This window comes from Eretmochelys imbricata, chromosome 11 (genome assembly GCF_965152235.1).
Source record: "Eretmochelys imbricata isolate rEreImb1 chromosome 11, rEreImb1.hap1, whole genome shotgun sequence".
NCBI lineage: Eukaryota > Metazoa > Chordata > Testudines > Cheloniidae > Eretmochelys > Eretmochelys imbricata.
In genome coordinates this window covers 53664352-53688486 of record NC_135582.1, presented here as the reverse complement: position 1 = coordinate 53688486, position 24135 = coordinate 53664352, and the positions used below count along the sequence as shown (strand labels likewise).

The 24135-nt window shown below is 39.8% G+C and overlaps 1 protein-coding gene across 1 annotated transcript in view; it reads left to right on the top strand.

Annotated features, from left to right (window-relative positions):
* TMEFF2 (transmembrane protein with EGF like and two follistatin like domains 2) overlaps window positions 1-24135 on the top strand; it is a 171272-nt gene that overhangs the window by 73760 nt on the left and 73377 nt on the right. The window contains exon 5 of the mRNA XM_077830140.1: window positions 23377-23473. Coding sequence (XP_077686266.1) covers window positions 23377-23473 — 97 coding nt within the window. The remainder of the gene's footprint in view (window positions 1-23376; window positions 23474-24135) is intronic.

Here is a 24135-nt window from a genome sequence, read left to right as displayed (position 1 = left end):
CAGCTGTCTGCTGACTTCTCACATTCTCTCCTTGGCCGCTCTCTCCTTTTGTGCAGGTATATATTTGGTTGTGGGTGTATGTAGGTTTGGGATCATACCGCTTTGTTGCATTTACCGTCCATAGGACCTGTCATGGCCCTCTAGGTGATTTCTTCTCAGTTCATCTCTAGGTGATTTCTTCTCAATTCATCTCTCATTTGCACTGAAATCCTGCTCTCACCCAACTGTCCATGAGGATTTGCTTTATCACCTAGAGTTCAGATGATTTACCTGATGCTCAGCTGGAATTTGAACCACTGGCTGTCTTGATTCTTATTTGTTTGTTGTAACTGTTCAACAACACGCTAAGGGCCTGACCTGATTCCATACAAGGCAATGGAAAGAATCCCACTGACCTGGATAGGACCTGGTTCAGACCCAGCACCCTGCTCAGGTAAATGTATTACCAGGCTTCTTTTATTAGAATGAAAGCAGTGTCTTTTTCTGTCATTCTCCATGAGATTTTGGAAGGAAAAATTGCATCTTGAATACAGATTGCATTTTTGAGATTTACTCAGCTGACCATTTTGTAAACATAGCTTCCACACACACACACACACACACTTTGCCATAACAGATTTAAAAAGGTTGAGTCATCTTAAAAGGCTAATTTAATACTAAATAAAGAAAAATCTTCCTGTAGTCACACAATGCACACAGCCTCTTAAATTGCCTTCTTCATCATTAAGACCTTTTTAAATTGCTTTTTTTTTTTGCTGGAACTCTGCTTTTCAATATTAACAGCTACTTGCAACAGTGACCAAGCATTCACTTGGCACATGCATGCTTATGAGATGTGACAGATGGAAATGTCTGGACCTCCTATTCATCATTTACTATTTCCTTTCTGGGAGGCTGTGTTACCACTGTTCAAATAAACTGTAACTCTTCGCTCACCCCAACAGTGCACAAAGAAGGGAGAACAAACAAGCCCTAATTTACCCATATAGCTCTGAGTAATATCTGAAAACCCCACAGCCTGGGAAGCTTTTGGAACAAACAGGGAGTGCAACACAAGAAAACCGAGCTCAAGAGGAAGTGGAACAAGAGCCACCTCTTGTACCTCAAGCCACCTCTTGTACCACCCAGATTCTGGACTGCTGCAGCTGGTGTGGCTCCCAACATAAATTTAAGCAGGCAGGATCTGCTCTAATTTATTATAGTCTCCCCAGGGCTGCCTCTGGGCTGCTCCACAGTGGGGCATATAGAATGGGGCACATTTTACCCCTCTGCTGCACCTGCCTCTAGCACATCCTCTGCGCTGTGGCTTGTGATGGGGATAGAGGGTTTGCTGCGATGGCCTTATGCTGCTCCTGTGCCACAAAAGATCTCCTTCAGCAGCCCCATGTGGTGCCTTTACAACCTCTGTATGCCACCAGAATAGTGAGCATGGCCAGAATAAGCCCACAGGTGTTCACTGGTTTGGTTGAGTTTGTTTTTGGAAGAACACAGAAAGACGCCTAATTATAATCAACAAGGCTAAACCTGGATGGGTAAAGTCTGGATTTCTCCTATCATAGACAAATCTCATTATCAGCCTTTAACCTTTGGGAATGAAAGTTTCTTACCCATATGAACGTGAGTTTTTGCAGCCTGGGTCCTAGAAGAAATAAATTCTTATATGATTTTCTTTCATTTCTCAAATTAGCAGTATCTTGCTGCAATGCAGCTAGAAGTTGGTGGATTGGGGCAAGCTTTTGTTTCAGGTATGTCCAAAGAATGAGAGAATTTCTTCGTCTATGGGAGGAAAAGAAAACACAGAGGATTCACTAGTCTGTCGTATCATAAGTAGAGGTTCAAGTGGCACTGTAGTCTTGTCCAGAAAGTTCCTAGTAGAATGTGAGTCCTCTGAATTTAGAGGAGCCATAGTATGGTAACCAACTATTATACCAGTTATTTGTGGAAATATTGATCCTTTGGCAGAAGGACTACCATCATACATCATATGCACAACTGCTATAAAAATAATTTAAAATAGTAAGCCATATCCTGAAGATTTTACCAAGTTTCTGCTCAGGAAAAATCCCCCTGGATTTCAGTGGGAGTTTGCATGAGTATGGACTGGTAATACTGAGTAAAGATTTCAGGATATGGCCAACAGGCAGGAAGGAGTTGGGTCAAAATAAAGTGAAGCTATGTTTTCAGCCCAGAATGAGGCATAAAAAGGAGTTTCCTTTTTCTCCTGGGCTCTAGAAAACAATAGTACAGCATTTCCATCCTGCTTTGATCTTCATTCTTTCCTGGAGATACGTATAGATTACTTCCATCTCACTAAAACCGGTTAACCAATGAGCAATCCCTTCTATCAATATTATGCCTTATGTCTCACTTCCTCCCCTACATGACTCAAGCATGTTTTCTTCTTGATGTATGTTCATACTATAAATTAGGCTCCTGAGAAATTACTTACCCTTCCTTCCTTTGCTTTTCTGCGCAGAGGACAGAAACTTATGTCCGTTATGTAGGGTTTCTTTCCCTTTGTTCTAGAAACAAAACCTGAAACAAAAACTAATATTGAGATATTGAGCCAAGATTCACTCATGATTTATGGCAATAGGACTTCCTGGGTGAAATTTCGTATCCTGAGGGGCAAGTTTATTCTGTTCATTGTTCATTAAAAACCAATTTAGTTTGTGCCCTTTGTGTAATAATTTGATACTTTCCTAGATTGGAATGTTAACCAGCAGGGAAACATTTTTAAAAGAATTACAGTTGGACATGTGGTATAAGAGATAAAATAAAATGTAGATATTAAAAGAGATGAGGAATAATTATTAATGATCAAAAGGAGAGAAACTAAAACATCAGAGTTTGTGGAAATCTAACATTTTCCTTCTTATTGATTGGACTGTTCGGTACCATTAGCTATTGCAGTGAACCCTCACACACCGAAAACACATAATCATTCCTCTCTAGCACGATGTTACTGAGATACCATTTTCTAACTTATTTCTGTCATTTTGAAACAAGGTCTACAATACATGGAGTCAACTGATTGAAAAGAGTTCCGTGCTTAATCAACCCTCATCATTTTTCAACTGGGGTTTATATTGTCCACTTGAGTGTAGTGACACAGTGGGTGAGAAAATAGAGAATTAATCTTCCATCACATTCCCTTCTGTAGTGGAGCTTTCTAATTAAACAGTAGAAAATTATTTGGAAACTGAGGGGGAAAAAAACCTTTTCATTCACTGTGTTCCATGGCACTGTCATGGGCAAAGTTAATTGCAAAAATAATTTATTCATAAAAGACTTTCAATTGTATCTCATGTCTTCAGTGGTTTCAGTACTGAAGAACCCATATTTCCCCTAATATGTACTTGTGATAGGAAAACAAAACTTGTTCTATATGCACTACTTTGTTTCTGATTCATATTTTCTATCCTAAGGTACTTTTTCTTCAAATCTGTCTCTGTCTCCAGTGTTCAAAAAATCCCTTCATAATTGCATTTCTTAAAAGATATTCGTTCCTAACTGCTAGTTGTGCATATTGAGATTTTTTTCCATTTGCTATTCTGGTCTATTAGCTGCTAGGAGCACAGATAAGACAATGCAGAATGAAAATCCCTTGGTTCAAATATTTTGTTTAAAAATGGCAATTCTAAACATATTACTCTATTTAGAAAACAAAATCCAAGTGCAAGGCATCCTGGGTAATGATATGGAAATGATCACAGATGCATGAAAAGCAAGTACACAGTTGAATGTATTAATCAATGACTGATATAATCATTACTTTGGGTTTTGCAACTGTAGAAGGGGGCTTGCAGCTAGAAAGTCAATTGAATATTGAAAGATAACATTTTACAATGTGTGGAATAAAGAATTTTTCTACAACTTTTGTTAAAATCCTAGTGTGAAGCTGTTTGGGCTTAAATAAGGTCAATATGTTGGTTTCATGTTTTTCATATTAGCTCTGGCTTTCATTTTGGCAGGTTCTCCCTTTCACTGTTTGTGCAGCATGACATAGTAGTGCCAAGTTTGTAATGTCAACTCTTTGCAGCTCTTTTTAATGCTTTTATCTACAGAAAGCTGCCTACTGCTTAAATGTAGAGTGAGCTTAGGGAAAAACTGAAAGTTTGTGGGTTGGAAATCATCATCATTGTGTTGTCTTTGCTTATCTTATGCTTACTTGTGCTTCCCTTGTTAGCTGGGTTTTGTAGTGGTACAAAAATGCTGATGCTTGCTATTAGTTTCATAAGATGATGCATACGATGTTGTGTTGAAGGAATATACAACAAGAAGTCCTTCATAGAAACTCCACGTCAGGTGGGGTGGTGGTAGTATTTGTTTCCATATGTGGAAAATATTGCTGCATAGGGATGCACTGGGTAGGTCAGTGGTCCCCAAACTTTTTCTGTCATGCCCCCGATTACCCATAATGGAATCTTTCCGTGCACCCCCCACCCTCCAAGCTGTAGTCGGGAACCAGGGCTGGGAGCGGAACCATAGCCAGGACAGGGGTTGGAGCTGCGGCCAGGGTCCGAATTAGGAGCCGGGACTAGGAGTGAAGCCGGGGCCAGAGAGCCAGGGAGCCAGAGGCCAAGGCCGAGGCCAGAACCGCGGCTGGGGCCGGGAGCGGGGCCTGGGTGGAGCTGGGGGCAGAGCAGGATTTAGTGGTGCTCCCTTCCTATCCCCCAGGGGCTGGGGGAAACTACAGTGGTTTGTTTTGATAGGGGAAGGAAGGCTATCTGAAATTTCACCCAGATGTCCATCTACTTGGCTATGCTGCTTAGATTTCTTATTTTAAGTTAGGGGAGAGTCTTTTTTCTGAGAGAATTGGGTTCATAATCCATAAAGATACAGAATAACAATCTTTTACTGTTCATAGCCAGTGCTTGCCATTCATTCACTTTTGTAAATGCTGGTTTCACAAGGAGACTGGTAGTCGACACTGAAATAAGGAAAGGACATGTTATCAGTAGATATTCGAGACAATCATGTTTTCTTGTCTTGATTCATTTTGTGTAATGAACTTTAAGAAAAACCATTCAGTTTTGGAATAGACAAAAATGACCCTCTATTATACGTTATCTAAGTTAATGGATTCCTTTTATAAAAGGCAAAAAATAGCAGTGTTACTAAATGTAACTAATGTATCTAGAGTTTAGAGAGCATAATGCTAAATGTCCGTGGTACATTCTCCATCCCTTTGGGCAATATCTTATGATCAGTTTTGCTACTCTACCCTGACCTAATTATTGCTGTTGCTAATGAAAGGAAATAGAGAAAAACATGTCTTAGTTGGTTAATAAACCATCCAGAAAATTATATTACCATGATCAATCCTTAATGATTATAATTTCTCATAATATTAGATCACCTGAAAAGGTGTTTGTTGGAGGGGAGGGGAAGAAATAAGTTGACTTCATCAGGCAATTAGCCTTTGCATACTTCCTCAGTTGATTTTATAGAGGCACACCTATCTCAACTTCTATTCAAGCAGATAAGGGTACTTTTGTAGAATGTTATTACTGTTATTACAGTTATCAGAGCCAGATTATTTCATCATTATAATAATGGAATATTTGAGGCATTTGCTTCATTGTTAACTGGCTGCTGATCAGTTATGTGATGCTTTACACAAATTTCCTATGCATAAGCTAGCAGTCTTGAATCAGTCAGTAATAAGTGGCTGAAAAGCTCATTTAGATTCTTAAGTGGATTTGCTAAAGCTTCCAACTGGCATTTTCCACCTTAGTTTCCCGGTCATGATATGCTTTCAATTTGCAAACTATTATCCATTTAGCATCTGTTTTTTGTCTATAGTTGTGTCTTTACTTCTCAATACCATGGCACAACCAAGGCATGTTTATTTTGATAAAAGTATTTGACTTAGAGCATGTCCAGTACATTTTTAAAAAAGGGGATTAAGAACAACCCAGGGAGTTATAGACCAGTTAGCTTAAATTTGGTACTCAGAAAGATAATGGAGCAAATAATCAATGCTAAGCACCTGGTCATGGCACCAGTGAACACTGCCCATTATGCTGCCATCATTGGTGCCAATGTTAATAAGAAAATAGGGTTATAAGTAACAGTCAATATGGATTTGTCAAGAACAAATCATGTCAAACCAACATAATATTCTTCTCTGACAGGATAATAAGCCTTATGGATGGGGGGAAGCAGGAGATGTGGTATATCTCAACTTTAGTAAGGCTTTTGATACTATCTCACTTGACCTTCTCATAAACAAACTAGAGAAACATAGCTTAGACAAATCTACTATAAGGTGGGTTTACAACCAGTTTGGAAAAGTGTACTCAAAGCTGTATTTTCTACTGCACGTGTCCGATGAAGTGAGCTGTAGCTCACGAAAGCTTATGCTCAAATAAATTTGTTAGTTTCTAGGTGCCACAAGTACTCCTTTTCTTTGTACTCAAAGAGTAATTATCAATGGTTCACAATCAAACTGGAAGGGCATATTGAGTGGGGTCCTGCAGGGATCTGAGATGGGTCTGATTTTATTGAATATTGTCATAAACTATTTGGATAACGGCAGAGAGAGTACACTTATAAAGTTTGTAGACGATACCAAGCTGGGAGGGGTTGCAACTATTTTGGAGGATAGGATTACAATTCAAAATGATCTTGACAAACTGGAGAAATGGTCTGAAATGAATAGGCTGAACTTCAGTAAGGACTAATGCAAAGTGCTACACTCAGTAAGGAACAATCAGTTGCACAAATACAAAATGGGAAATGATAGGCTAGGAAGGAGTACTGCAGAAAAGGATCTGTGGGTTATAGTGGATCACAAACTAAATGAGTCAACAACGTGATACTGTCGCAAAAAAAGCAAATAGCATTCTGGGATACATTAGCAAGAGTGTTGTAAGCAAGACACAAGAAATAATTCTTCCAAGACCTCAATGAAGTATTGTGTCCAGTTCTGGGCACCACACTTCGGTAAAGATTGCACAAACTGGAGAAGGTCCAGAGGAGAGAAACAAAAATGATTAAACATCTAGAAAATATGACCTAGGTGGAAATATTGAAAAAACTGGGTTTGTTTATTGTGGAGAAGAGAAGACTGAGGGGAAACATGATAACAGTCCTCAAGTACATAAAAGGTTGTTACAAAGAGGAGGGTGATAAATTGTTGTCCTTTTCCACTGAGAACAGGAAAAAAAGTAATGGGCTTAAATTGCAGCAAGGGAGATTTAGGGTAGTTAACCTCTGGAACAAATTACCTCGGGAGTTTATGGAATTTCCATCATTAGTGGATTTTAGGTGTTTGTCTAACCTGTTCTTGTCAGGGATGGTCTAGACTGGATAATAATCCTGCCCTAGAGCAGAGCACTGAACTAGATGTCCTATCGAAGTCCTTCCCTGTGTACCACAAACACATCTGTAAAATTATACATTGAGGACAAATGTCAGCCTTGTTATAACTGGATTAAACTCCATTGTTCCCACGAGGGCTGGATTTGGCATGCAATATTCACACCACTCATCTTAATGATAGGGGTCTGGGGGTTTTTCAGTGAGTTGCTATTTAAGTCTTTAGGGTTGGTGATTCCTGACAGAAAATTGAAATCCCCAAGTTACTCAGAGAGCTGGAACAGTTTGGCCCCAGCAGTGCAAGCTTCCCCACTAGAGTTCTGCCTCCTTTCTAGGAAAGAGGCTATTTCAGTATCTATACATATTAAATTCTCTGCCTTTCTGCTGAGACTCCCTGTGATGTAGTATATAAACCCTCCCCTGGAACTGAATGGGTTAAGGAGCAACTCTGGGCCCAGGCATCCCTGCCCAGCTGCACACGCAGAGCATGCTCCAGCTTAAAAGAGAGTCAGACAGCTAGGAAGAGCCTTGACAGGGCAGGGGGAAGGACCTACCCTGAGAATTCCTGGAAAAGGGCGCTGCAGTAACCTCCTCCAGGAGAGAAAGAGACTGCCTGCTAACCCCAGAGGGACTGATGGTTCAGTTATTATCTTTTCTTTTACTACTTCGATGCAAACTGTACGATTTTGGCAAGAGTATGGGTGGCAGGAAGTGGCCCAGGAAGGCAGCCTTAAGGCACTCCTGGGTGCTGGACATTGGTACCTCTTATTTGGGATCCTGGGCCAAGGCCTGGTGGAGTAGCTGGGCCTAGGCTCCCCTACCAACCCCCCTTTTTAAGAAGGGTATGAAAAGCCTCGTTTTTAAACTCTCCCTGAGGGCAGGAAGGAAGGGAAACCCCTGGCTGGGACTGGACACCCATAAGGGTCAGTAGATGGACCCTGTATGTTCCTTGGAACCCTGTCACATCAGAGAGAAATTTGACTGATGACCTGACCAGAGCGTCGGGTCAATCCCCATAACAGACACAGTCACAGGGCATGATGGCGGCCCAGGAGACAGATGAGAGTCATGGCAAGCAGAGGCCTAAACCCCTAACCACTAGGTCATGCCACCAGTGAACACTGCCCATCACGCTACCATCATTGGTGCCAATCTTAATGATTTTTATGATGTGGACACATACATTATGTATGTATAACCTGTAAATGTGTAATGTCGGCAGTGATGAGTGCAATAAACAATTAATGGTGCCATTTATAGTGCAGGGCCTTTTCCTGTCGTTAAAATGGATATACGTGGATGTTTGGAAAGAAATATGGAACCATAAGTTACTTTAGTTTGTCAGATGACTCAGAATGAAAGACATTCTCAAGAAGCTGGATACTATACTTTACATAGGTATTTTGCTATGGAAGGGAGGGCTATGCTCTAAAATATGGGATCCATTTTGTGCTTATTGTAAATATATACTAATGTAGGGCTTGAAAACTTTGCCAGACATCCACTAGCTAGGGGACCAAACTTACTTGCAGAGACCGATATGAAAGGTGTTACCAGCAAGCCTCAGACCCCAGCACCTGGGATTCTGGCCAGGGTTCCATCTCCCTTTCCAGGGATCCATCTTTCATGTCAGCATCTCATTGATACTGTAGGTGTCAGGTAAATTTGAATCTGCTCACCCCACTCCTCTGCTCTTGTTGGTTGAAGGAACCTACACCATCCTTCTCCCCCTACTCCCACATTCTCTTGACTATTGAGAAGTGAAGTCAGACTCTGTCCCCCTCCTCTGGTTTCCTGACTACTATGGTACTCTACCCATCCTCAGTCAATTAATAAGTCTTCCATCAACCTAGTGTGGTCTACAGCAGAGGTTAGGTTGGCATAGCTACACCTTTTTTAGGGGTGTGGATTTTTTAGGGGTGTGGATAGCTGTGCCAATGTACGTTCCTAGTGTAAACCGGCCCTCAGTTGTGACTACAGAAAGCCCTTTCTGGTACACCTTTTAACTCTGGACTTTAAGGAGCCTTAAAGTGGGCGTAAGTTGTATTTACACTCACTCTGAGGCCCTTTTACATTGCCAGAGTGGTATAAAGAGGACTTAGTGTGCATTAGAATCAAGTCCAATGTCTGCAACCTAGTCTTAGGATTTAAAAGCAGTCATTTCCTAAGTGAATCATAGTGTAATCAAGCCTAGTAGCAGCATCTTAAAATTGGTTAATATCCATATTTGGGTTTCCTGGATGGTTTAAATGGAGTGGCATATTATCTTCTCTATAGTCATCCTAAAAGATAGATTTGATGGCTGGGAGCAAAGATGTGAAATTGCTATAGGCTTCTTCTCTTATAGCCTGCCACCTATTTGATTTATATGATAAGTGATCTCAGATGACCCTCCAAGGCACTGAACCATTAGAGAGTTATGTTGCACTGTGATAAGAAATCTTCAGAGATACCTAAATCTTCCTTTACCACTGGGACTTTCATCTGTTCTGGAATACAGAACATTTTTATGTATGATGTTGCTATCTCGCTAGCCATGCTAATATTCAAAAGGATACACAGATTTAAATCAATAGCACACAGATAAAGACCTTAAAACTGAAGTATTTGCCAAGTGCATGTTAGGACAGCTCTTCCAATTTTATTTTTTCTTTTGTATTCTGTTTCTTGAAAGTTGAATGGCCAGAAGGGTTCACATTCAAGTTCTCTTTTAATGCTCTGACCAAGCAGGAAGCTGGCCAGCATGCACACTACAGTCTGAAAGCCATTTCAACCAAGGAGTGATTTTCTTATTTTAGCCTTCATGTATTCATGGATTATGTCCTTTCTTAGTTAGCACATGTACTAAATTCAGGGTTGGTTTAGTTGTTGTCTTCTAGGAACAAATGAAAGTGCCACTCCTTTTGCTTTGGATCATAGGGGGATATGTGTTTTTAGCCTGAGATCAGTAAGGGTATATCCAGTTAACTACTGGTTTGTTTGTTTTTTTCAGGAGAAAATAGGTGCTGTTTATCCAGATTTCTGCTGTTGCATCCATATCTAATGCAGCATTGTTTAAAAATAATCTGCCATAAATGTGAGCTTCATAGTGTAAATTTGATATGTAGAGTTCATCTACTCTATATCAGGTATAGGACATCAAATACTAGCCCCTTATAGTATTGTAGGTACTATAGTATTTAGCCTCCGCATTAGCACACAAGGGAAGGAGAGTGTGCAGGTGCCTACCTCTACTCAGACTGCTGGGCATATCAAAATGGACAAGATCAGGGGAGTGGTGCAAGAAAAGCTGTTCTAATTTGCAGCCTGCCAACCTTGGCAGCATCATGTGAATGTTTACAACTGCTGCATTTGTTCATTGAAAATTCTCCTGTAAGAAAGAGATTTCTCTTTAAAATAAAATTAATGCAAGAGAGAGATGAATAGTCTCCCCATGCTACTTGGCTTTTTGCTCAAAGATATTTTATGAGAGGCAGCTCTTGGCAAATTTAAATGATCCTCTTCCTTAAGCTGGCAAATGCTGTCAATTCCGGTCTTTTTACACTCACATAAATCTGTAAAGTTGGCATCCCAGATACACAAGGCAACAATAAAATTGTGCAGGGGGACAGCGCAAGGGTGCTATAATCACTGCTGGTTCGTGTCAGCATTCAAAAAAGCCTCTATTAGGGTGTTATTCTATGAGCTATTTCTTTTGAAACACCATTACCTATATTCGCTAGGAGAGACTGGTCTTGGCTGATTATATTTTAATTTTTAGGAAATGCACATTAAATAGAGTTGTGTGCGGGAAGGGGAGTGAATGTATAACAGAAACTAGTAAATAGTGTTAGAATAAATTTTATAGGCCCTCCTTTGACTGCTTTTGTTTAAGAATTAAAGCCATTCCCAACAGGCTACAACTGTACAAAAAGAGAACACCCGGTGTGTGTTTATAGATTCACATCCTGACTGCCGACCCACATGCTCATACAGGTCCATAAACCATCCCCACAATGAGACAACAAATAGGAGGGTAGTATCAAGCAGTGGTAGGAGAGGAGCAATTCTGTGGCTGAAAAGCCACTCCCACTGCCCCTGCATATAGCAGTGGGGAATACATCGGAAGGAGTTGATGCCTCCTCCTTTGTCTCTACATTAGAGACTCTGGCTCTCTGACTGGATGACAACTGAGGTAACAAAGTGGTGCCTGAAAAACCCACAAGACAAAGATATCCCTTCTCCCCCAAGCAATTAGGTGAGAAAGGAACCCAACTCTCCATTATCCCACTACTTCTTCCTTAATAAATAACCTTTGGGTTCTTTTTATTTGTCTTTTGGGTACACTTGGGTCACATTTTTCAAGCTTTTCTCTGCCATGAATGGCTGGGAACTTATTTTAAGAAGTAAAGATTCTCCTATATTCACATGACTCAAAGAGCACCAAATAATGGGCAACTCATGATAAAATCATGGCAAGAGTGGGTGACATCAAACAGGACAATTCCTGCCCCGGGCCTCAATGTCCTTCTTGCATTCCCAGATTGCTCTGTATAGGTTATTACAGTCCCTAGGGGCGTGGTCTGCAGGGCCTAGGGAGACAGAGAAGTATGTGTATCATCTCCTGCTCCTTTTCTGAAGCTCTCTGGGATCTGACTGGTTCACAGTTGCAGAGTCCCTCTGTGTCCTTTAACATACCTGTCTGATCCACCCCAGGACTGGGCAACCCTGCATGGATCCTTAATACACAGAAGTGCTCCCAAGTTGCTCAGCATTACAATTTGCTGCACACTGTATATTTGAAAACTTTTGGTGGTATTCTGCTCAGTTACATCAGGGCATCTCCATTGACATCAATAGGACTCTTTCAGTTGGGTTCAAAGGGCTCTGGATCAAGTCCTGAATTTGCTACAGAAATTGTTTTGTAATGTAATTATTAATTTTGTTGGTGCATGTGTATGGGCCGGAGGAGGGGGGATACATTTGTATCTGAGAGAGAATTAGACAGCAGGATAGAAGAACAAGACATGTCAGACTTATTACCGATGCAGAAACCATTTTTTCATTTTGTTCATAATGTTGTTTTGAACCTTTGCCAGCCTTCTGTGAGGAGGCAGGAAGGCCACTCCTGAGCCCACCCCATGTTTCACACCCATTCATCATTCTCACTTTGCAGCTTTTGATGGAGCTAGTGCTTTCAGGAGAAAGACTTATTGATTAGAATGAAGTCATTGTCAGCATCTGGGCTTTTATTTCTCTACTCTGTTTTTTATTCACTGTGTAGAAGGTGTTTGTGGTATTTTACCCTAACTTGGCAAATTCCATTGGCCTCTCTCCACTTATTCCTCAGAGTACTCTCACTTTGTCCCCTGCCCTTTTGACCTACTCAAGTCTGTCATGATAGTGCTCAAGCATATGGTGGGATCACTAAGGGCATGACTACAGATACAACACTGCAGCAGTGGAGCTGCATTGCATCTGGTGAAGATGCTCTATGCCAGCAGAAGAGAGTTCTCCCATTGACATAGTAAAACCACCTCCGTGAGTAGCAGAGGCCATGTCAGCGCGAGAAGCTCTCCCGTCGACATAGCACTATGCACACTGGTTTAATGCTCCAGAACAAGCTTTCATTACAGTCTTCCTTCAACAGTAGAAAAGAAGGCTACAATATAATAAATCATTTTTACTTCTAATTTTCCTACTCTTCTGTAAGAGAGATCACGTATTAGTTGCTGCTGAGATAAATTCTTAACAAGCATCTCTAAATTTTATGGGATTTTTAGTCCTACACTACTTCCCATGTCTTTGTGGGTCTGCTGTGTTGTGTTTTCTTGTGTTTTCTTGTCTTCTGTATGCAGTGAAATCCTTTTTGTAAATAATTGGTGTCAAGGTTCCTTCCCCACTCCGAACTCTAGGGTACAGATGTGGGGACCTGCATGAAAACCTCCTAAGCTTACTTTTACCAGCTTAGGTTAAAACTTCCCCAAGGTACGAACTATTTTACCCTTTGCCCTTGGACTTCCACTGCCATCACCAAACGTTTATCTGGGTTTATTTATTAGGAAAGCGTTGTTTGGAAACGTCTTTCCCCCCAAAATCCTCCCAACCCTTGCACCCCACTTCCTGCAGAAGGTTTGGTAAAAATCCTCACCAATTTGCATAGGTGACCACAGACCCAAACCCTTGGATCTTAAGAACAATGGGAAAGCATTCAGTTTCTGAAAAGAAGTATTTTAATAGAAGTAAAAAGTCAAAAAGAATCACCTCTGTAAAATCAGGATGGTAAATACTTTACAGGATAATTAGATTCAAAACATAGAGAATCCCTCTTGGCAAAACCTTAAATTACAAAAAGACACACAGACAGGAATATCCATTCTATTCAGCACAGCTTAATTTCTCAGCCATTTAAAGAAATCATAATCTAACACATATCTAGCTAGATTACTTACTAAATTCTAAGACTCCATTCCTGTTCTGTCCCCAGCAAAAGCATCACACAGACAGTCCCAGACCCTTTGTTTTTCTCCCTTCCCCCAGCTTTTGAAAGTATCTTGTCTCCTCATTGGTCTTTTTGGTCAGGTGCCAGTGAGGTTATCCTAGCTTCTTAACCCTTTACAGGTGAAAGGATTTTTCCTCTGGCCAGGAGGGATTTTAAAGGTGTTTACCCTTCCCTTTATATTTATGACAATTGGGCAATAGAATCAATAATCCTGAGCTATCTCAAAAGGTTTTAGCAACAGATACTGTCCCTTTTGTAGATCACTTGGTTTTCCCACAACATGCGGCTTGCAGTATGTTCTTTGAGCTCAGTATGAGGATTTAGCTTCTATTCCCTTCTTTTGCTTGATAGACTAAGTCAAAATGTTTTTTTAAATTAACATTTTTGTGTCAGATAGTTCCTCTATGCATGTGCACAATTGGTAATGTAACTGCTGTACAATGCAATAGATTTCTATGTGTGATTCTAATATTATAAAGTGATGTATGGAATGAACATTGAAGTGAGAGCCAGGGAAGCCTAAATTTTAATCCTGATTCTGACCCTATAGCCAGTCACTCAGGAACAGATTTTCAAAGTTAAACTCTAATCCAAATTAAGACTAGAAATAGGATGAAATTTTCTAACAGTGGAGTTAATTAATCACTGTAACAATTTACCAAGGATTGTGGACAATTTCCCATCACTGGCAATTTTTAAATCAGGATTGGATATTTTTCTGAAAGATATGATCTAGTTCAAGCATGGTTATTGGACCCAAAGCAGGAATTAACATAGGCTTGTGTTATGTAGGAGATCACAGTGGTCTCTTGTGGCCTTAAAATCTGTTAATCTGATTTTGAGTGCCTCAATATTTGGATGTCCAACTTTACACACCAAAGGCCTCATTTTCAGAGGTGTTGAATACTCCTCTTCAATGGATGTTTAGAGGTGCTCCTCAGATCAGTTAGCTTATAATGATACTGACCTTCTTCGTAAAGTGCTTTGAGATCCACTGATGAGAAGTGCTATAGGTGGTGGAGGTGTTATTAAGGGAGCTAGGTTTAGGCACCCAGATTAGGAAATTGTGGCCATGGTATCTGAAATTGGTCGCTATATAAACAAACAGCAAAGCTAGAAGCCATTTCTGGAAACTCAGATTTCTGCCTCAGATATTCCAGTCTTTTTAAAATGGGGATTAAAATGCTTGCCTAAGTGCCTCACAGTGTTTTGTGGAGAGTGATAATTAATGTTGGAACACTTCTTGGAAGAAGAGTCATGCTATCTAAGTACCAACTAATATTCATCAGATTAGCCTTCCACATATACATTTGAGTATAACATCCCAAGTATATTGTGGTCGCTCTAATTACAGGTGTGCTAGAAGTTGGGGTGAGCACAGGGACCCCTTTCCCTTTCAACACACCTGCACAAGGGGTACTCATAACTTGTCTATGCTGAATAGACAATGTAAGGAAAGGCTGCCTTCAGTGCTAGTAGCCACACAGGGATGATGTCTGAGTAAGGTGATGAAACCAAGACTCAGGCCCTCTTTAAGGGCTTGATCCAAAGTGCATTGATGATAAGTCTCCCAGTGACTTCAGTGGGATTTGAATCAGGCCTTTAACATGCAGAAAGAGCTTCTCCTCACCACCTTGCTCTCTGCATGCCTGGATTATTATTCTTCATGCAGTCATAATGGCTCCAGGCCCTGCTGCTCAGGAAATGCACCTGCTCCCTTTTTCTAGTGCTCCATTGCTTCTGATGAGGCATAATTTGGCCCATACTGCTCTTTTAATAGCAGGCCAGTAGCACTCACTGAAGACCTTTAGCAATTTTCAGAGCTGCTGTATCCAGAATGAATAATGGTTACTCTCCCCCCACTTTCTAGATTATGTTATGTTAGCTACTAGTATTCTCTTGCCAATAAATGCTTCTTTAAGTCACGACAAGGTTTCTAAGAAGAAAATAAGAGGAGTTATGAAGCATAAATAAAACTTGAAAACAACAGCTTGGAAGCCTTTATATGCACTGTAAACAGCTTTTATCATTAAAGTCTATCTGAGCATTGCAGGTGGAATTTGGCACATAAACTATACAAGAAGAAAGGCAAAGTCTAGGTTTGAGGATTTGACATAAAACAGTGGACCTTCTTCCTACTCTTCAAAAGAGAACTGTGACATTCAGTGGAGGTAGCTCATTCAAGTCTGGTATGCAAGTATTAATTATGTGGTAATTTATGCACGTTATCAAGATGTTAGTTTGTTCCTCAGACTTGTTGTAGTTCAAAGTTATTCTGCTTAGTTCAGTCCTCTGTAAAAAGCTGCCCTCAATTTTATCACACAAACACAAAGTTGAAAAGCAAAGTTATCTAAAATTTGGGGAGCTTTTAAGAATACCATTCAGCTTCTGTACATGAGTCAGTCTGACAGAAGAGTAGACATCACTATGGGTGCTGCATTTTCAATCTTATATATTGACTGGCTTTATTGCTAGATATTTTCTTCACATGAAGAAAAGTAAAGATCTGGGTAATACTGATGACTTACCAAATTCTACCAACCCTCTGGAATAGTGTTGTGGCCAAGTAGGCTGTTACTGAGACTAGTGGCTGATTGGGTGGTGTCCAGTAGCAGCAGGGTTAAGGAGCTTGGCCCAGCTTTGAAAAAGCCAGTCAGCCTGGGACGGTAGTTAGCCTGGATGCTTGGCTTAACTGGAAGCCTGGGCATCTTGAAACATTTGTTCCCGTCCTGAAAGAGACTTAGTTTAGCTTAGGAGCTTAGCTAAGGCAGAGACCTATTCCAGCCTTGAAAGACTATCATAGTCCCCTATCAGCAGGTGGTATGGGAATCCTTGTATCCTAAGTTAATGCAGTTGCTAATGGAGGTAAATTTTAAAGGAAGTATATTTTCAATGTTCCGAGTCTTTTTCTGCTGCTTACTTCTTCACAGTAGTAGAGTCCACCACCCACAGTTCATGCGGAACAGTTCAGTCAGAAAACTACATGACAAAGGTACTATCATCATGAGTAAAGGTGGTAGCAACGGTCCCAAAATATCTTTCAAGCTACAGTATGCCACAAGAGCACATCCCATGATAACGTTCAAGAAGCATCACAGCATCACCCCCGCCCTTGCCTCAGGGTATAGTAACTTGCTGTGGGTCTATACCAACAGCAAATTACTACAACCTCCTTCTTCCCAGTGCCAACTCTGCTCCACTGGCTAGCACCTCAGTGAGTGAAACCAAGGTTCCACCCACTCTCAGTCCATCTACCCACAGCAGACAAAGAGCACCCATTTAGCCATGTGTATCCAGTCCCAAGAACCAGGCAGCATGTGCAGTAGCATAAGGTGGGGGGGGCTGTCTTCTGTGAGTGCATAGGCTGAAGAACAGTCATGCCCACTGTCTTTTCCTTACTCTTCTATTTGTTTCTCTCTTTCTCCCTAATCTTACCTACTATATGGCAATACTTAACAGGATAATTCCAATTCCATTTAAAGGAATTAGCCTTCCATGATTTCAGAATTCCATAGCACAGGAGCAAATTGTTAAAATATATATATATTTATGATTGTATTACCTAACCACTAAGTGATTCAAGTAATCACAAAAAGGTAGTGAGGTTCCCAATCCAAGACAGACAAGGCAATTTCTCATGGTTTGTTTTATATTAAATCAACTGCATTATTTTGTACTTAACAAGCTAAAATTTAGGTTATTAGAGACAGTAATCTAAATCAGATTTCATAACACAAGTCGGAATGTAACCATAATAATGCAAAGTACATATATTTCATGTATTTTTATACTATGATAGTATTTCATAATGCGTGTATTTGTTGTATTTATACAACATATTTTAAAAATATTCTTGGGATAGCATTGCAATAACTTTCATTACCCTGGATAAGCCTCTGCAAACTGGAACCACTCTTTGGAGGTCATCTGACTGCTTTCAAAGTTATACATATGAAATGTATCTTAACAGCTGCAGAGCTATGTGGTTGTGGGGGATGCTACCACTTAATTGCTTCCTCTTTCATGTTACCCACCGTGCCTCTTCTCCTCTGACACTGACTGCCCTGTGCACTATCCATCAGAGGAGAATGTTTGCTCCCTTTGTCATTTAACCAATATGTGGCCCCTTGCGTCTGAAGTCAAGAATTTCTGCTACCCACTCCAGGGCTAACAATTCCACTGTGGCTGCTGTGAAGGGGTGGATGGAAGCAAGTTTCCAAAAGGCATAGATAAAAGCATATTTGATGACCTACCAATCTACCTGTTGGAAGAATACTTAACAAGATTTATCTAGCAGTTCAAGCACCGCTATTTAGTATCTTTTTGGTTAAATATCAGACCTGCCAGAGCGTTAAACCCCTCATGGGATATAGTGCGGTGGCAGGTTGGATATTTAAAGTCAGAGTGTGATTTCCTATATGTGCAGGTGCCTGAAAGAAGTATTCACAGACTGAAAGAATTGAAAGTTTTTACATAAAATTGAGATTTGGAAAGAAGGTTGAAGTTTCCACTAATGGGTTGGGGTTTTTCCATTATTCTGGAAGCCAGACAGGCACAACGTCAAACAAATATGCTGACAATGTAGATGCTTACAAAGTGGTTTCCTTAGCAACAAAAACAATATGAAATCTTTCCAAATTTGGTTTCTCCCTTGTGTGAGATTCAAGCAACCCAGATCCTGTTGATAACACAGCTATCTGATCTGAGTGCAGTGAGGCTGCCAGAAGAGGGCCAGATGCTTAAAATAGGGGCTGTAGTGGTTACCACAGTCCATTGACTGTCTAAATTATGTTTTGTGCATCTCTAGCTAAGAATCCCTGTTGCTGAGGAAATTGAGGTTGTCTCTGAAGTGACTTTCAGATGGTGTTAAAGTCATGTTAGCATGTTTCCTGTGTGACAGTAACTTGCATTCTGGAAGTTGCTAATCATGCTAACACAAAAAAGAACTTGCTCCTTAGCAGTTCTGCATTACATTAATAATAAGAGACTGGCTCTGGCTTTTAAAGCTCCCCTGAGACAAGTGCCCTACCACATTGCTATCCCGTGGTCCTCTGGAATTGTTCAACTGTATTAAACTTGCTAATAAGATAAGAATTGTGTGTGTTATGGCAGAGCGAAGAGCCCTTTTATTTTTACCAGGAGCAACTCACTTTTAAAAGACAAGATAGCTTTTTTCCAGTGCAGCGGTAAATTTTTTTTTCTTATGTCTAATTAATTTTCCTCTGTAAAGATTTGTTTAGTTGAGCTACAAAGGCAAGTGCAAACTAGCTAGTGCAGCAAAGAAAAAAAAGCAGTCACCTTAGAAAGTGAGCATCTACCAGTCCTGAAGCTAAATAGCAGAAGGAAATACAGAGAAAATAACTCTTTCTGAGATGTCTGCTTTTATCAAGGCCACTCATCTGCACAGCAGGAAAGAGAAAGTGAGAGAAAACTCATCTTAAATGTGAATCATAATCCAAGGCAAACATTTTCAGCCAAAACTGGAAAAATGTAGATTCAGTAACACCAAAACATTTTGCAAATATAACTAATTTTCACCAAATTGTTCATGTCAAAACGTCCCCTTTCTCCCCCCGCAAAAAAAAAAAAACAAATCAAAATGTTTAATTTTGACATTTTCAAAACAAAACATTCCAATATTTTCATTTTGCAATTTCCTTAAAAAAATTGTAAATATAAAAAATGCATAAAGTTTAATTGAAAAGCTTTGCTTTGTGTCAAACAAAAATTTCAAAAAAAATTGTTTTCAGTGGGGCTCAAAATTAAATTACCAGCCAGCTGCAAAGTCCATTATTTGCATAGCTCTAATTAAGATCAGCCATCTCTGTAGACACTGAAAGCAGAAAAATGAGGAAAGGCTAAGTCATTGCCATTTAATCAGGAATGTGTAAGGTTGGGTGCTCGGAGTCTCAGTGGTGCCATTAGTACATTGTCTCTGGAATGCCAAATGCATGGCTTCTTTGATAAAAGAGCTACCTGTTCATTTCTAGCAGAAATTAAGAGCTGTGCTATACTTATATGAAGATATTCCCCTCTAAAACATCTCCTTTTATTCAAAATGTTAAACCTTTCAATTACATGAATTGTTTAAAAAATGACTTGCATAGCTATTAAATTGCTTGAGACAGTGCGAAAAGTTCCTGGCCAAATGTGGAGGTAAAATAAGGACACACCTTTTTAATTACAATAAAAGTGAGTTTTGGAGCAACAGAATAGAAAAACAAAAGATGTTTTGCTAAAAATATAGATTCTCTCCCTCCAAAACTGGGACAAATGGCCTGTTTACAAATGCTCAGTTATGAGATAGATGATACTTGGCTGTTATTTAGTGCCTTCCACCTGGAAATCCCAAAATGCTTTACAAACTATACTGCAAAGTATAGTTATCCCCATTTTACAGCTGGTGAATCTGTGGGGCAGGGAAATTGTAAGTGGTCTGAGAGAGAGCTGGAGTTGAGTGCCTTAGCCACAAGACCACTGCCAAGATTGGCTGCCAAAAACTGCCCTTTCCAAGAAATAGATTACCATTAAAAATCAAACGTGGTTAGATACGCTAAATTTCCCAGAGCTTTTAAAGAAAACATCAAAACACCATACTGGACCCTTCTTTCAACTGTGACAACTCATTGGAGCAGAAATCCAGGGTTTGCTTGGTTGGCTTTCTTTTGTTGTTGTTGTTTTTCAGCTTCCCTTGATTGCTTAAAACTGAAGTTGTGTGTGTATAAAGATAAATAAACTTACGACAATTCTACAAGCAGGAAAAAAGCCCCCATTGATGTTAACTTCCTTCTTTTATATCCCAAAAGTCACCTTAGGTGAAAATTTCCTTTTTAATATAATTTAGATTCAGGCAGTGATTTGATGGGAAATTCCTTTAGAATAGCTCAAATCTAAGAAGTATGAATGTTTGCTTTGACTTTGTTAAGCCTACAGGAAAAACATATGAGACTCTCTCTCTTAGGTACTTCTGTGGTTACTATCATTGTAGTATCTGAGGGCTTCACAACCTTTAATGTATTTATCTTCGCAACACCACAGCAAGGTAAAGAAATATGCTATTACCCCATTTTAGAAGATGGGGCACTGAAGCAAAGTCAAGTAATAGGCCTAAATTTTCATAAGTAGCAAGTAATTTTTGTGCCTCTATTTTTGGGATCTCAACTTGAGACACTTTGGGCCTGTCTTCACTACGGGGGTAAGTCGACCTAACTTATGCTACTCCAGCTACGTAAATAATATAACTGGAGTCAACGTAGATTAGGTCGACTTACCCCAGTGTCTTCACTGCGCTGCATCGATGGGAGACGCTCTCCAGTTGACTTCCTTTACTCTTCTCAGAGAGTTGGAGTAGCGGGTTCGACCAGAGAGTGCTCTGCCATCCATATAGCAGGTCTTCACTAGACCTGCTAAATTGATTCCTGCTGCATCGACTGCAGTAGCATTGATCTCCCTGTAGTGAAGACCAGTCCTTTAAAAAGCTTGATTTTTCTTCCAAGCCCCTTCTAAAAATCAGGTTTTTAAGGTGTTTCAAGTTGGGCACCGAAAAATCACTAGCCCCTTTGAAAATTTAGGCTTGAATGGCGAGGTCACAAAGCGAGTTTCTGGCAGAGCAGAAAGTCTCCAAAATCCAGGCCAGCACCTAGGTATAGCTCCCTAACTACCCTTCCTCTTTTGGGGGGTTAGAATACCTACCTCATAAAAACTACTTTGCAGTAATTTGGAATCATTTATCATTTTGTGCTGCACCACTTTAGGAGGAAAGACAAACCAATTTGGTGCCCGCCCATACAAACTTAAAATGTGTGTAATTCTAGTACTACAGTACCATTCCAGCAACTTTCAGAATGAGATGCGTAGAGCTGGGCACAAAATGGTTTTCCTGTCCCATGAAAACTTTTGAGATTCTGGAAAAATTTTCTCATCCTGAACTGGGATAAAAAAGTCAAAATTGTGAAAAATTTCGTAAACCAAATATCTGATGTGGTGGGGGAAGAACTGGTACCCGTCAATAAAATTATTTCATTTCAGTCATTTCTAAACATTTTGTTTCAATTGAGGATTTTTTTTTAAATTGTACTATAATTAACTGATTTTTTTAAGGAAAAGTCATTTTGAACCAGAAAACTGATACCTTTCCTTTACAAACAGGATCTTTTGACAACTTAGAAACTTTTCAAAAAAATTTTGAGCCAAAACATTTGTTGAAACCAACTTTCCCCCGGAAAGTTTTGATGGCGGCAGGTGGACGGGAAGTGGAAGTTTTGCTGGAAAATTCCTGACCAGCTCTAGTGATTAATCCCATCAACTTCAGTGGGTCTTAAAGCTATACAGGGGGCTTCTGTGCTTCACTGGATTGGAGCCTAAATCTCTACAGTTACTTATCCTACAGTAAATCTGCACCACTGTACAAAATCTGAATGAACAAATAGTAAAAGGAAAACATTAAAAGTAAGTAGCATAGAATTTCTATGCAGATAATGACAATCAAAGTTGTTACTTTAAATCTGGTGTGAGCTAATTATTCTGTTACTATAAGAGTTATATCTTTATGTATTGTGTCTTACTACAAAGCATCTGTCCACAGCTCTCAGTACTTATACAGTTTTATAAAAACATCTATAGCATTCTGTTGGATCATTTCACAAGAATTCTCCCTAAAACTATCCATCAGTCCACTTGTACCTCTCTCAACTTACCCATTCATATTCTTCCCTCAGTTCCTTCATGTAATTTATGGGACATTAAGGGCTGAATTCAAAGCCCAATGTAACATTTTCAAATTGAATTTCAATGGCACTTAGACTCCTATGTCACCTATGTAGGCACTCTTGGAAATTTTACCTTTTATCCCCGTGTCCAATTCTGTGCTGAAGGGGGCCCATGAGAAAATTCTGCCAGCAAAATGAAAGAAGGGGTGGATTGATTTCTCTGTCCCTGGTGGCATTCTTTCCCCAATCTGGACAGTGCTAAATCATCCTTGCCAGAGATGACTAGTCCTGAGGGCTTATAACAGTACTTCTGAAGAGACAAATCTTTTGCCTTTGGAATAGACCAGATAGTACCATGAGTCAGATATTTTCCAAACATTTCTTGGGGAAGCATACACCCCTGGGTTCCTCACAAGATCTTCACCTACACGGACCGCAAAAGACAAAAGTAAATCACTGTGCTATACTATCAATCAATTCCTAATATTTTTCCAGGAATAAAGCAGTGCAGCTTAATATGAGTTTGCCAGCTCAGTGTTGCTGCCTCCTTCCTTATTATGATTTTGAGAAAAAAATATTGTTGAAATGGGAAAGCACATACATTGATTTCCCCCGTTCCTCTCCTCTTCTCTCAGTTAGCGCATGTATCTCTGGTCTGTGGTGTTTATCCCAGGTAAGGGGAAAAATGTTTGTGATAGTCTCTTGTTTGAAATATGGATGTCACCCGAGCACCACCATCTTGACCACTGTGTTAAATTATCAAAGGTTAATATATAAATTTAGCTTTCCTATAGATGAGAATCACTTTGCTGTTGTTTTGTGTTTACTAATGGATATGCTTCTGTGTTTTGTATCAAACAGTCAATGAAGGCTCAGGAGAAACCAATCAAAAAGAGACGTCCACTTGTGACATTTGCCAGTTTGGGGCAGAGTGTGATGAAGATGCAGAGGATGTTTGGTACAGTAATTTTACACATCTCTTCTGTTATTAATGTCTTATTATTTAAAGGTGTCATAGCTCAGAGACTCACCATGTGAGAGGATATTAAACAATAATGTACACCCTTTCTCTTGTCCTCCGCCTAAAGTCCATTCATCCTACACATAGATAGAGGCATTGCAAAACACGCTTTGTTGGATTGAGAGCACTTATTTGGAAGGGCAAACATGATAAAGCTATAAGACTGTCTCTAAACTGAGAGTATAAAACAAACAGAAAGGAACAGATTAAGAAAAGAATAGGGAGGGAGTAATACCAAAGAAGGTTATTAGACATGGTGTTAGTCAACTGATTCCAACCAAACACAGTGTTCTGTGCATCAGTCAGGCATGAAATTACGAACATTGCTTCTCTTCAGTAAGGAAGGTTATGGATGTGGTAAGCTAGGAGAAAGCACGTGATAAATTTGTGCTCATTTTGATCTGATCTTGCCTAGCTTTCAAAGGCCTATGATTTTATGCTTAAAAAAAAAAACTGGCTCTGAATCCAGTTAGCAAGAGAAATTGTGCCACTGAAAAATAGAAGCAAGATTCTTCCTGATTATATGTCTGTAATAATGGAATGAGACTGAGTTTAAAAAATTGCTTAATTTTGATTTTGTCTAAGAGTATTACACAAAT